General features: G+C 39.3%; 1 protein-coding gene across 1 annotated transcript; it reads left to right on the plus strand.

Moving 5' to 3' along the window:
- Positions 1–1395: 1395 nt before the first annotated feature.
- Positions 1396–6693, plus strand: LOC138025476 (uncharacterized). The gene is made up of 8 exons (XM_068872677.1): positions 1396–1950; positions 2076–2196; positions 3211–3300; positions 4493–4583; positions 4836–4949; positions 5270–5356; positions 5812–5870; positions 6412–6693. The coding sequence occupies exons 1-8, from the start codon at positions 1396–1398 to the stop codon at positions 6441–6443; spliced, it is 1149 nt and encodes a 382-aa protein (XP_068728778.1). The 3' UTR covers positions 6444–6693.
- The last annotated feature ends 7807 nt before the right edge of the window (positions 6694–14500 follow it).

A 14500-nucleotide genomic window follows, 5' to 3' on the forward strand; every position in this document is an offset into this window, starting at 1 on the left:
AGCGACTCGTAGCTCAGTTTACAGAGACGATTTTTTTCGGAGATTTTTAAACACAGCGCTGTTTTTGAATAAGTTATTTCAATCTATCGTCGGTGGGAATATGGAGGTAGGTATTCTAGTAGTTCAAGAAGAGTTTGATGGCATCAAATTCGCGTGGAAAATTTTCAACAACTACTGTTGTGCAGTTTTCGCTCTCCTGGGATTTTTATGAAAAATTTTCGCTATTTTTGATAGTTTCCAAAGGAAGACATTTCTGGAAGAGGATCGTCCATCGGGTCAATTGACTCTTTCCAAGTCAGCCAGTTTGTTGAAGAGGTCATCGCAAACGCTCTGAAAAGCGCCCAGGCTGGGTTTTCGCCTCATCAAGTGAGTAATTTTGTCATTAATAATAGAGCGAGTTTCAATCGACTGTCGTAAAACCAAAACCAAAGAAATTACTTTGGCCAATCAAAAAGGACGGAGACAATCCAGTAAACCAAATCAAAACTCGAAGTAATTACACAGAGCCGACATAAAGCGCGGGAAAATATGCACCCGCCAGCCACGATTGGTTTGGTTTCACTTCTGAGTGGTTGAAAAAATGGCGCGAGAACTTTGAACCAATCAATGAGTGAAGAAATGCAAAAAACCGCTCTAAAATGAATTTAAGTGTAAAGAGTATTTCGCACTGGGGTCACTTATTGAGAACATTGTTCAGAAATCAAATCAAATCATAGGTTGGTTTTTGAGGAGACTCAAAATACTCGATAAGCTTTAAGCCTTTTCGCGAAACGATTCCATGCGCATACTTTCCCGGGGATAAAGAAACTGATTTCAAACTAATATACAGGCAAAGCAGATCTTAAGAAGTGCTATTGAAATGAAAATTGGGGGTAACCACGCATTTTTCAAAGATAATTGATCAACAATAATTGTAAAGAGGTTTAAAATACAGAGCAATGTATGGCGTTCTTTTCCAAATTGAAGCTTAAAAAATGCATGGCTACCCCCAATTTTCGTTTTGGATACTAAGAGCACTTTCTAAGTTCTGCTTTCTCCTCATAGTTTTAAACCACCCCAAAGTACCCCTGCATTAGTAAGAACCACCCATAGAAAACCCGAGTATCTCGAGATGCACAGAACCAACCTCGCTACGAGGTTGGTGCAAAACATATGCGCAATAACAATAGTAGGCACCGTTCTTAAGTGAGGTTTATTTTTTCCTCGAAGGAGATCCTGAAGGCAGATGGCAGCTCCATCTCGTTAAGTGTTACCATTGAAAAGGAAGATGTCTTGAAATCAAATGAGAGTTTAATGGTTGACTCGACAACCGAAGCCAAAGAGTCCATCGATCAATCCCCTACACTCCGAGCAATGGATTTGGATTTGCCAGCACAGAATGATAATGTACCCTCCATGGGAGCCTCACCTGATATCATGATTACAGGCTCTGAAAATGAAAAATCCTCCGATATCGATTCCGCGATTCAAAAACCATCTTGTGAGGCAGGTGTTATCGATGGCGTTGACGAACCAGCAAAGGAGTCGGTTGACTTGAAAGATGACCTGTCATCAGTTGAAGATGCAGCCAAGAAGGTAGTGGCAACAGAGGTCACTCAAGAAGAGTCTGTGAATCTGGCGGAAGAGTCAATGAACGCGGTTTCTGACGTTGACACAGTGACGCCGCAGCCCGGACTACATACCACAGATGAATCGACATCAAGGAATGTCGCTGTGGTGGAAATGTCAAACGCAGAGGCAAAGGAAACTGATCTCACTTCCACATGTAACGATCCAATTTCAGTGGAAACAGCAGGATGCGAGATGTCATCAAAGGATGGTGAGGTCGTAGACAACACTGTTACAGCAGACACCAAGTATTCAACTCAAATGATCCAGACTCCATGCTATGATCAGCAACCGAAATCAAAAGACGAGGCTTCGACAACTGACGAAGAATTTAAGTCCAAGGTATTAAACATCGTGTATTGTCCTTATCAAAGAAATTCAATAAAGAACGTGCCGGATTCTATTTTAGTTGTTCACAAATAAGGTTCAATTAGAAGGTCCCTAATTACGGAGGATTTTTTTCCCAGGAAAAATCTGACAAATCTACACCAGTTGTTGCAGGAGAAAAAGTGCAGGCCAAGAAATCAGGAAAATTCCTGAACAGAAATAAAGTAGCCCCTATGAAGGAGGATTCAGTTCAACGAAATGGTTAGTCAAGTGAAAGTCAAATGAGGAATTTCATTAACAATGAATAAGTTAGAAAGATTCACTGATAAATGATTAGTCAGTCATTGTGAAAAAGTCAGATTGTCAGTAAGAGAGTCATTCAGTCAGCCATTTGTCAGTCAGTCGTTAAGTCAGTCAGTCAGTCAGTCCGTCAGTCCGTCAGTCCGTCAGTCCGTCAGTCCGTCAGTCCGTCAGTCAGTCAGTCAGTCATTAAGTCATTCATTCAGTCAGTCAGTCAGTCAGTCAGTCAGTCAGTCAGTCAGTCATTCAGTCAGTCAGTCAGTCAGTCATTGAGTCAGTCAGTCATTCAGTCAGTCATTCAGTCATTCATTCAGTCAGTCAGTCAGTCAGTCAGTCAGTCAGTCAGTCCGTCAGTCAGTCAGTCAGTCAGTCAGTCAGTCAGTCCGTCAGTCAGTCAGTCAGTCAGTCAGTCAGTCCGTCAGTCAGTCAGTCAGTCAGTCAGTCATTCAGTCATTCATTCATTCAGTCAGTCAGTCATTCAGTCAGTCATTCAGTCATTCATTCATTCAGTCAGTCAGTCAGTCAGTCAGTCAGTTAGTCAGTCAGTCATTGAGTCAGTCAGTCATTCAGTCAGTCAGTCAGTCAGTCAGTCAGTCAGTCATTCAGTCATTCATTCAGTCAGTCAGTCAGTCAGTCAGTCAGTCAGTCAGTCAGTCAGTCAGTCAGTCCGTCCGTCAGTCAGTCAGTCAGTCAGTCAGTCAGTCAGTCCGTCAGTCAGTCCGTCAGTGAGTCCGTCAGTCATTCAGTCAGTCAGTCAGTCATTAAGACAATTAACCAGGCTCAATCATCCATCAGAAAACTCCCTCTTGACGGGAATCTAAACCCAAGTCGTGATTGCACCAACGATAACTGCGAGCATCGAGAGTCTGTTCTAATAGGGCTCATTGCACTATCTTAAAGAAGAAGAGAAGAATTTGAGGAAACGATGACCTCAATTAATTACTCCAGCACTAACTCTGCTTACATTCTCATCAGATAAACCCGCAGTAAAAGAAGAACCAGTAATGGTGGCTCTCCAGAATACCTTCTACGCGATGGATAAGGACAAAGTGTTGACTTACACCGGTTAGTATTCAAGTTCGCTAGTTCTATGAGCGTATCCAAAAAAATGAAATAATCCATCGTATGGTGCAAGTTTGAATCTACTGAAGTTATTTAAAAAATAGGGAGCGGTGATGAGCCATGGAGCAGGAAAAGTTTTTTAAGCGGTGTAATTTCGCAGTTGCATTGATTACATTAGAGCAGTTTTCAATTGAGTGTCGAAAGTAATTAGCGAATATTCTTTGGTTTTGCATTACTTCAGTCAGTGATTGGTTCAAAGTTCTCGCGCCACTTTTTCAACCAATCAGAAGTGAAACCAAAACCAATCGTGGCTCGCGTGTGCACATTTAATTTTCCCGCGCTTTGTGTCGGCTGCGTGTAATTACTTCGAGTTTTGATTGGTTTACCGGATTGTCTCCCTCCTTTTTGATTGACCAAAGTAATTACTTTGAATTTGGTTTTACGACACTCGTTTGAAACTTGCTCTAACGACTAAAGCGCTTATTGGTTTTGTTAAAATATCGCGCCATTTCCTTAGTCAATCAGAAGAGAGCAAAACAAACTGTGCCGCCTTCTCGCTGTTACCGTCGGCTGCGGCTCAGTACGGAGCTTACGCAAGGACGACGACGACACCCCAACGAGAACGTCGTCTAAAAATATTATTTCCCGTTATTGTAATAACTTCGTTATAATTAACCCCAAGTCGTTCGGAATGGAAATTGTGTATCATCATTGCAGGAGTAAAATTGGCATGAATTGTGTGGTTGTTTGGGCATACAAATTCAAAATGTTTCGTCATGTTCTTACGTCCTCTACACAACCTCAAATTTGGTAAATTCACCTCGTTGTCAGGACGAGGACGGCAGAATGAAAAGCGCACGTGCAGAGCGTGCGATGTTTTTGTTTTTGCTCATTAGAGCTATTGCTGGTTTTCACTCACGTGATCAACAGCCATGTTTTTCAACGAAAACAAAAGGAAGCGTTTGCATAATAATAGAGTTAAATTCCCGGAGGATTTGGTCGGGGCACCAACATGGCCGCCTTTTCTTTGTTTTGGGCACCAACATGGCGGTCGTGACGTCATGTGAAAACCGAGAATTGTTTTGTGGAGTTTTTTGCTCCCTAACACTATTTGCTTTGAACAACGCCCCACCATGAACGTGAAGGTACAGAACACGGATATGCTTTTTGACAAAAGCACTGTTCCTATTTATAGGACTGCGGGATGGTGATGACAACATAATCTTGGTCATCAACCCTGATAACATTTCCAGTAAGACGAAAGAGGAGCAAAAGTCAACTTGGATGTAAGTGTTCATTTTTTCACGGAAACTCTTGTAAGTAGGAATAATATCGCAAACAATGTTCAAAGTTAATGATGAAATGCGAAACCATTTTGGCTATTTTTGTAGTAAAATACACTTTTCGGTACGATAGATAATTTCAGTCAGTAGTCGCATACAGGTACATAAAATTAAATCACTTTTTTCCCGAAATATCCTGATCGTATGGTTTACTTTACGCTAATTTCATTATGTTTTACCTTGTTAACGTTACAGACAAATCCGCGAGGCTTTGGAAAAAAATCTGCCCTCTGAAAAATTTGTCATGATCATCAAACCGACAATGCCGTTGAAATCACTGAAGAAATTGTACAAGATGATGAAAGAAAGGTAAATTGTTCAACGAGAACCATAATCAAGTAAAAACAAAAACTAGTCTCTATTGTTGTTGGGCTGTGCATTTATCGCGTGCCTCACCTCGCAAGCTTAACGAGAGTATTTCCCTAATACTATGACTTCCCAGAACTACGCTAAGTGATTGGTTAAACTAAAAGTGACTCGCCAGATTTTTAGCCAATCAGGTTTAAGGCAGAGCCAATTGTGGTAAATTGTGCTGACTTGCTCGCACGAATTTTGGGTCGGTTATGAGAGGCTATGATTGGCTAAAGCAAATAACTTCACTTATTTCTTGTTTTTTATTATAATTTCAGTTTTTCAGATCAACTGTCATCTTTCCTCCTTCACCGCCCAGGCGCCAAATTGAAAACTGCCTTTTATGTTTGTCGGCCATTCCTGCAGTAAGTGTGTGTCATCTAATTCCTTAGTATTATCACGTGTTCGCTTCAAATCTGATTTTTGGCTCTGGGTCTCATTCGTTATCAAACCCTCTTTTCCTGAACATATCTGTCGTCAGTACGAATTCCATGTAATAGTGATTTTTTATGTCCAATTAAATTGTTCGACCCTAACCCAAAATTTGATCACTTTGCCCGCAACTTTCTCTTACCCGTTTAGCCTACGGGGGACATTGGTACTGACAAACATAAGACCCCCGATTCATTGTCGTTAGAGAGTTTTCTAAGAAGACAAGAAGGTCTCACCATTGAAAATGATGTTCTTAGTTAAACTGAATCATGGAGTTTTTCTTCAGTTCTGTGCTTAGCTTTGCTTTGCTTTGCTTTGCTCGGTCGTGAGAACAACTTGAATAACCTGGTCATACGAAACTGAGTCAAATGGCTCATATATTTTCTAGGAAAAAGATGTCAAAGAAAATCTTTGTCACAAACTCCCAGAGTGTATCGGGGGATCATGGTAAGTCGAGAAACTGCCGTCCTGTTCAAGTTACGTAAAATAATTTACATCTCCAAAGTTTTTAGAATATGAAGCAAGAACTGGGTTTGATGCAAAAAAATTAAGTGGAGTTCCAGTCCCACATATAATTTTCAGCGCCGCTTTTATTCCAAATTTTCTCCATTTTGAAAATCCTTCCGGTCATGCTGACAAAACATTTATCCCATTTTTCGTTTTGCACCCTCCCATTCACGAGAGCTAACCTCCCCTCTCCCCAATAAATATTCACTCTTAACGCGCTAAAAGGTGGAATGAGCTACATGTTGAGTTTTGGTGAGGGGCAGAGAACCCAGAGGAACAGGTTGGAGAACCCTCACTAATCCCGGATTTCGCGACAATCTGAGCTGAGTCCTGTGCATCTTGGTTACAAGCAAGACATCCTTGCTTCCCCGGCCAGCCTACACCACGAGCTATTAAATTAGGTTAACAGACGAGAACCTGTTTTCCTGCTGTTTATGTCCCATTTGCGAGTATTACTGAATCGACACTGTTTATTTTTCAGGCATTCCAAGAATGATCCTCCGCTTTTTGTAAATTACATTTTATACTTTTTTATGTATTGTATCGTCAGTATTTGTCCCGTGTTGTTAAGTGTATTCAATGTTAAAAGATTCATTAATTTAATAATAAGATAAGGTGTTTTCTCTCGAAACTGAAAAATACAGAGTTTGGTGCTCGCATTGCTTCTCAAGCAAACTAAGATTTTTCTCTTTTTTTGAAAAAAGTTTTACAGAAATTTTATACTTTGAGAAATTTTCTTGCCTACAGAACTTTTTCTGTTACGAATAATTACGATTTTTTTAAACAGCAATGGTTTGCACACTCTAATTCCGCTGCCTTCCTTGAGCTTTCTCTCGGGTTTTCGAACCTTTCCATGTTAATCTATATTTCAACATAAGATAAGTTTTTTTTTCCTTTTTTGAAGCAATGTTTACTAAAATTTTATACTTTGAGACGATTTTCTTGCCTACAGAACTTTTTTCTTCTTACGAATGACTGAGATTTTTAAATAGAAACAGTTTGCACACTCTTCCGCAGCCTTTCTTGCATGAATTTTCTCTCAGTTTTCCAAACTTTTTCATGTTAATCTGTTTCAATAAGTTATATCAATGATATTAATAACGAAAGTCAATGAACAAATTTGTATGAACGATGCTACGGTAACATGATATACAAGATCAACATGGTAGCGTTTTTTATAGCACCAGATATTGAATACGAGGTAAATTATCAACAGTTGACGTGTGGAAACGTACAAAGATACAGTGGTTTTACAGGGGTTGTGCGGCTTTGTGAGTAGGTAAATAGGTCTTGAAAGGTTTCGTTACAACTTGGTGTGTTTAATCACGGACTTAAACAGTTTTTTTGCTCGGCTTCCGTGGTGAAACATCAAATAAAAATACTTCTTAGAAAAGCAATTAATAATCACACCATGAAAGCTAACAGATGTGCATATTTTTGGAGACAGACTAAACTAAAAAGACTCCTTAGAAAATGTCTTGGACCGATACAAATTTTGGTCTTTAAACTTGTTCTAGTTTACAGTATTTCTGAATTAACAAACTAATCGGCTTGATTTTTTTCGATCGACACTGAAGCCAATTCCTAACCTTAGCACCAGCGAATTGGCGACTAAACCATTTTCTCGGCTTAGGGACAGCATTTTTGAGCTCAAGAACGTGGCATAAGACTGATTGCTTTCGACTTGTAAAGTTTAAGGCGTGGCGTTTCTCAAGTGTAACAAATAATGGGGTAAAATTTTAATAGTGAAAACTTAATTTTAATTTAAAAATATACTTTTTACGATAGTTAAGATTAGTTAAGAGTTGATAGAATTTTTAAAATTTATAATTATGGTAGTTAGTTTAATTTATATTACTTAGAATTAGCTTAAGGTACTTAGAATTTTTTAGGCGTAACAAATTTAGACCCTCTTAATTACTGTAGTTAGTTAAATAATAGTAGTTAGAATTTTTCTAGGCTAACAAATTTAAAATTTTTAATTATCGTAGTTAATTCAATTTTAATTATGGTAGTTAGAATTAGTTTACAGTAGTTAGAATTTTGTTAGAATTAGTTTAAAGTAGTTAGAATTTTGTTAGAATTAGTTTAGAGTAGTTAGAATTTTGTTAGAATTAGTTTAGAGTAGTTAGAATTTTGTTAGAATTAGTTTAGAGTAGTTAGAATTTTGTTAGAATTAGTTTAGAGTAGTTAGAATTTCTTTTAGGCATAACAAATTAACAACTCGCAGACCATTGGTCTCTTGGGCCTTAAAGTTCTGCTAGACTAACGGAAACAAGAGACAAAACAAACCCCAAAAAGAAAACACACCTACAAAGAACAAAAATCATCAAAAAATGAGTGGATATTGTTATCATATTTGACCGGGTAACTCCGTTATTGCTCAAGAAATTGTATTGATATCAATGGAAGGGACTTTAAGCTGAAGTTAAAGTACCTCTTAAACAAATATTATAACGCCAAAAGAAAAAAGCACTGACAAAATGCCAATCGTACCTCAACAAAAGAAAACTTATTGAACTTATTTAGAGTGACAAAATTTGAAACTATAATTTGAATAGGAGCTAGGATAGGAGAATAGGAATTGAATAGGATTTGAATAGGAGAATAGGAGCTTTGAATAGGTTACTATCCCTTTCCTTCTGTTAATTCGATGTAGACTTTCATAATACAACGAATTAACAAAAGGAAAGGGATAGTAACCTCTTGGAACTTAGCTACAGTTATTTCAGTTAACAGGATAAGTCGGGTATTCTGTTATCTTTATCGCATAAGGCCGGGAAACACATTTAAGATCTTGAGCAGTCAATCATGTACTGATATAAATAGACAGCTTTTAGATGAGGTCATCACTGAGACTACTTCAAAAAAAGGAAACCACCAAGAGAAGCAAAAGAACGGAAGTTTAAACAAAGACAACCTCTGCCACTGCTTACCAATACTTGTGGCAGAGAAGAAGTACTACTCCTATCATCATTTGGTCTTCTCCAATACTGACACCTGTCACATTCATGTCACTAAAACGAATCTGCAGAAAACTAATGAAATGATTGACTTTTGTTCACCACGAAATTATTTCTTAAATAGCTTAGTACATGACAGGCGAACAACTCGTGTGGTTTGATCCCCTGCACCAAGTCATTATTTCACTTTACAGGGACATATTATATATTATATATGTTGGGGAATACCATCACATCGACAGAGCAACTCGGAAGGAGGCCAGTAAGGACCAGTAAGTGTGATCCTAACTTTTGAGTCTGTGATTTAACCCAAGTGTGATGATTGAAATGTCGAAAACCATCAGCCAGTAAGGACTAGTAAGTGTGATCCTAACTTTTGAGTCTGTGATTTAAGCCAAGTGTGATGATTGAAATGTCGAACACCATCAGCCAGTAAGGACCAGTAAGTGCGATCCTAACTTTTGAGTCTGTGATTTAAGCCAAGTGTGATAATTGAAATGCCGAACACCATCAGCCAGTAAGGACCAGTAAGTGCGATCCCAACTTTTGAGTCTGTGATTTAAGCCAAGTGTGATGATTGAAATGTCGAACACCATCAGCCAGTAAGGACCAGTAAGTGCGATCCTAACTTTTAAGTCTGTGATTTAACCCAAGTGTGATGATTGAAATGTCGAACACCATCAGCCAGTAAGGACCAGTAAGTGCGATCCCAACTTTTGAGTCTGTGATTTAACCCAAGTGTGATGATTGAAATGTCGAACACCATCAGCCAGTAAGGACCAGTAAGTGCGATCCTAACTTTTGAGTCTGTGATTTAACCCAAGTGTGATGATTGAAATGTCGAACACCATCAGCCAGTAAAGACTAGTAAGTGCGATCCTAACTTTTGAGTCTGTGATTTAACCCAAGTGTGATGATTGAAATGTCGAACACCATCAGCCAGTAAGGACTAGTAAGTGCGATCCTAACTTTTATGTCTGTGATTTAACCCAAGTGTGATGATTGAAATGTCGAACACCATCAGCCAGTAAGGACTAGTAAGTGCGATCCTAACTTTTATGTCTGTGATTTAACCCAAGTGTGATGATTGAAATGTCGAACACCATCAGCCAGTAAGGACCAGTAAGTGCGATCCTAACTTTTGAGTCTGTGATTTAAGCCAAGTGTGATGATTGAAATGCGAACACCATCAGCCAGTAAGGACCAGTAAGTGCGATCCCAACTTTTGAGTCTGTGATTTAAGCCAAGTGTGATGATTGAAATGTCGAACACCATCAGCCAGTAAGGACCAGTAAGTGCGATCCTAACTTTTGAGTCTATGATTTAAGCCAAGTGTGATGATTGAAATGTCGAACACCATCAGCCAGTAAGGACCAGTAAGTGCGATCCCAACTTTTGAGTCTGTGATATAAGCCAAGTGTGATGATTGAAATGTCCAACACCATCAGCCAGTAAGGACCAGTAAGTGCGATCCTAACTTTTGAGTCTGTGATTTAAGCCAAGTGTGATGATTGAAATGTCGAACACCATCAGCCAGTAAGGACCAGTAAGTGCGATCCTAACTTTTGAGTCTGTGATTTAACCCAAGTGTGATGATTGAAATGCCGAACACCATCAGCCAGTAAGGACCAGTAAGTGCGATCCCAACTTTTGAGTCTATGATTTAAGCCAAGTGTGATGATTGAAATGTCGAACACCATCAGCCAGTAAGGACCAGTAAGTGCGATCCTAACTTTTGAGTCTGTGATTTAAGCCAAGTGTGATGATTGAAATGCCGAACACCATCAGCCAGTAAGGACCAGTAAGTGCGATCCCAACTTTTGAGTCTATGATTTAAGCCAAGTGTGATGATTGAAATGTCGAACACCATCAGCCAGTAAGGACCAGTAAGTGCGATCCTAACTTTTGAGTCTGTGATTTAACCCAAGTGTGATGATTGAAATGTCGAACACCATCAGCCAGTAAAGACTAGTAAGTGCGATCCCAACTTTTGAGTCTATGATTTAAGCCAAGTGTGATGATTGAAATGTCGAACACCATCAGCCAGTAAGGACTAGTAAGTGCGATCCTAACTTTTGAGTCTGTGATTTAACCCAAGTGTGATGATTGAAATGTCCAACACCATCAGCCAGTAAGGACTAGTAAGTGCGATCCTAACTTTTATGTCTGTGATTTAACCCAAGTGTGATGATTGAAATGTCGAACACCATCAGCCAGTAAGGACCAGTAAGTGCGATCCTAACTTTTGAGTCTGTGATTTAAGCCAAGTGTGATGATTGAAATGCGAACACCATCAGCCAGTAAGGACCAGTAAGTGCGATCCCAACTTTTGAGTCTGTGATTTAAGCCAAGTGTGATGATTGAAATGTCGAACACCATCAGCCAGTAAGGACCAGTAAGTGCGATCCTAACTTTTGAGTCTATGATTTAAGCCAAGTGTGATGATTGAAATGTCGAACACCATCAGCCAGTAAGGACCAGTAAGTGCGATCCCAACTTTTGAGTCTGTGATTTAAGCCAAGTGTGATGATTGAAATGTCGAACACCATCAGCCAGTAAGGACCAGTAAGTGCGATCCTAACTTTTGAGTCTGTGATTTAACCCAAGTGTGATGATTGAAATGCCGAACACCATCAGCCAGTAAGGACCAGTAAGTGCGATCCCAACTTTTGAGTCTATGATTTAAGCCAAGTGTGATGATTGAAATGTCGAACACCATCAGCCAGTAAGGACCAGTAAGTGCGATCCTAACTTTTGAGTCTGTGATTTAAGCCAAGTGTGATGATTGAAATGCCGAACACCATCAGCCAGTAAGGACCAGTAAGTGCGATCCCAACTTTTGAGTCTATGATTTAAGCCAAGTGTGATGATTGAAATGTCGAACACCATCAGCCAGTAAGGACCAGTAAGTGCGATCCTAACTTTTGAGTCTGTGATTTAAGCCAAGTGTGATGATTGAAATGCCGAACACAATCAGCCAGTAAGGACCAGTAAGTGCGATCCCAACTTTTGAGTCTATGATTTAAGCCAAGTGTGATGATTGAAATGTCGAACACCATCAGCCAGTAAGGACCAGTAAGTGCGATCCTAACTTTTGAGTCTGTGATTTAACCCAAGTGTGATGATTGAAATGCCGAACACCATCAGCCAGTAAGGACCAGTAAGTGCGATCCCAACTTTTGAGTCTATGATTTAAGCCAAGTGTGATGATTGAAATGTCGAACACCATCAGCCAGTAAGGACCAGTAAGTGCGATCCCAACTTTTGAGTCTGTGATTTAAGCCAAGTGTGATGATTGAAATGCCGAACACCATCAGCCAGTAAGGACCAGTAAGTGCGATCCTAACTTTTGAGTCTATGATTTAACCCAAGTGTGATGATTGAAATGTCGAACACCATCAGAAGAGGAAAACAGAGGAGCCAAAACAACCTTTTGCTAATACTCACGGTTTTCTTTTTACGCCATCCAACACAACGACTGTTGACAATTCTTCCTTGCTTCAAGCTCTAGTGATCGTGAAAACTAAATCGTTTCAAGCAAAGTTCATTGACTTTCTAGTTATTATTTAAAAAAACAACAACAACAACTGCTTTGTAAAGAATTCTCATTTCAAGACTTTTTAACACCGAACAGACTAAATTAGAAACTTACCAAACCTTGTTTTTCGAAATGAAACTCAAGTTAAACATGTTGCAAACTGTTTCATCTGTAATCTATACTGAAATACTTATTTGTCACTCATATCTGTTTGTATTGAGTTTTTATATACTTCCAACACTTTACAGAACATATTGTAAACTTGCCGAGCCTTGATTAACATATTATTTTTGCGAAATGAAACGCCAAGATAAACGTGTTGCAAACTGTTTCATCTGTAATTTGAACCAAAACACTTGTTTAGCACTCCTGTTTTGTAATGAATTTTTATATACACTAAGCAGAAAATATTGCAAACTTACCGAGTCTTTATTTACAAGCCAGTTTTTCGAAACGACTGAAACGCCGAGTTGAACGAGTTGCAAACTGTTACCTCTTGAATCTGTACCGAAACCGTTTTTTTCGTAAATAAACACCGCTTTGATTTTGATTTTATTCACTTTGTGGTGTTTTATTTTACTGTAGGTCAGCAATAAAATAGAAATAGGACACACTGTGCGCGACTCGCCCACCCATTGCTGTACATTTTGCGTTCTCGTTCCCGACGCCATATTTAGGCTCTCAGCTTGCAAACGGACACAACAACTGCCATGTTGGGAGTTGTTGGTTCGTCAACTGTTGGACGGTGTTGGCAATCATGTGCAAGCGGACGCTACAATGCAAGGAAGCATACGACATATAAGACTTTGTTAAATTTACAACATTCGGCTGTCATCTTGTTTTCAACATGTTAATTCCTTACTGTCTCAATGGAGACCATATCTAATGCGCATGTGTGGCCCCAAAAACGGAAGAGCTGCGCAATCTTAGCGATGACCAGAACCAGGTTGCTGACCAGCGGTTTTCGTTAAAATAGTGGGGGAAGTACCTCATGTATCCCTTATTATAATGTATTTAAATAAAAGGTATTTAGACAAATACTCATACACACACGCGTACCTATACCCCTAGGGTAATACCCCCTTATACCCATGGTATACTTAACAATTATTCCATAAGCGCGCGTTGGAAATGAGATGGTAAATAGCCAACGAGGCGCGTAGCGCCGAGTTGGCTATAACCAGTCTCATATCCAACAAGCGCGCATAGAATAATTGTTTTATTAAATTCCTTCAACTCCAAAAGTTTGGAAGTACGAAATACGAGCGGAAAAAGCGAGCAAATCCGAAGGAAATTGAAAAAAACTTGATGAGAACTGATGCGATGTTGTGTAATACCATGTTGTCAGACAGACGCAGGCTCATCACAAAAACATTTCTTGCCTTTTCGCGTACTTCTAAACGTCGGAATTGATCCAAACTTTCCGCAAAAAATTTTTTTTCTCCTTTTTGGCTTTATTCAAAGAGTACTTTTACATTCTGGCGAAAACATTTTTAGTTTAGCAACGCTTAACGCAATCATTTATCGTATAAGGTCAAACCAAGGTATTGTTGGTTTTCACTCACGTGATCAACAGCCATGTTTTTCAACGAAAACAAAAGAAGACGTTAGCATAATAATAGCTTTCAATTCCCGGAGGATCGGATTGCGACACCAACATGGCCGCCATTTCATTGTTTGGGGACACCAACATGGCGGCCGTGACGTCATGTGAAATCCAAGAATATGAGCTGATAACCGAGATTGAGTGAACCAATCAGAGCACGCGAAATGCATTATCCGAGGTTGAGAATTTAATAAATGGGTATATAGGGGTATATAAGGCTATACATGGGTATATAGATAATACATGGGTATATATGTGGTAGGCGCGGGAATGTGTTATAATTTAAATACACTATAATAAGGGATACATGAAGTACCTAAAAACAATGTTTTGCTGGGGGTGCTCAGTCTCGCGGGCTCAGAAAACTTGGTTGTGGTCATTGTTATTTAAGGTTTTCCAATCGAATCCAACATTGTCGCGCTACGCTTCGGCGATCACGGAACAAGAGAAATGTCGAGAGTTG

The sequence above is a fragment of the Montipora capricornis genome, chromosome 12 (genome assembly GCF_036669925.1).
Source record: "Montipora capricornis isolate CH-2021 chromosome 12, ASM3666992v2, whole genome shotgun sequence".
Classification (NCBI taxonomy): Eukaryota; Metazoa; Cnidaria; class Anthozoa; order Scleractinia; family Acroporidae; genus Montipora; species Montipora capricornis.

Bases quoted from the DNA above. Each gene is read 5' to 3' on its own strand.
- LOC138025476 (XM_068872677.1), top strand. From the start codon at position 1,396: ATGGGAGCCTCACCTGATATCATGATTACAGGCTCTGAAAATGAAAAA. The intron at 2,197-3,210 runs GTTAGTCAAGTG...CATTCTCATCAG, and splicing joins GGATTCAGTTCAACGAAATG to ATAAACCCGCAGTAAAAGAA. The intron at 5,357-5,811 runs GTAAGTGTGTGT...TATATTTTCTAG, and splicing joins GTTTGTCGGCCATTCCTGCA to GAAAAAGATGTCAAAGAAAA.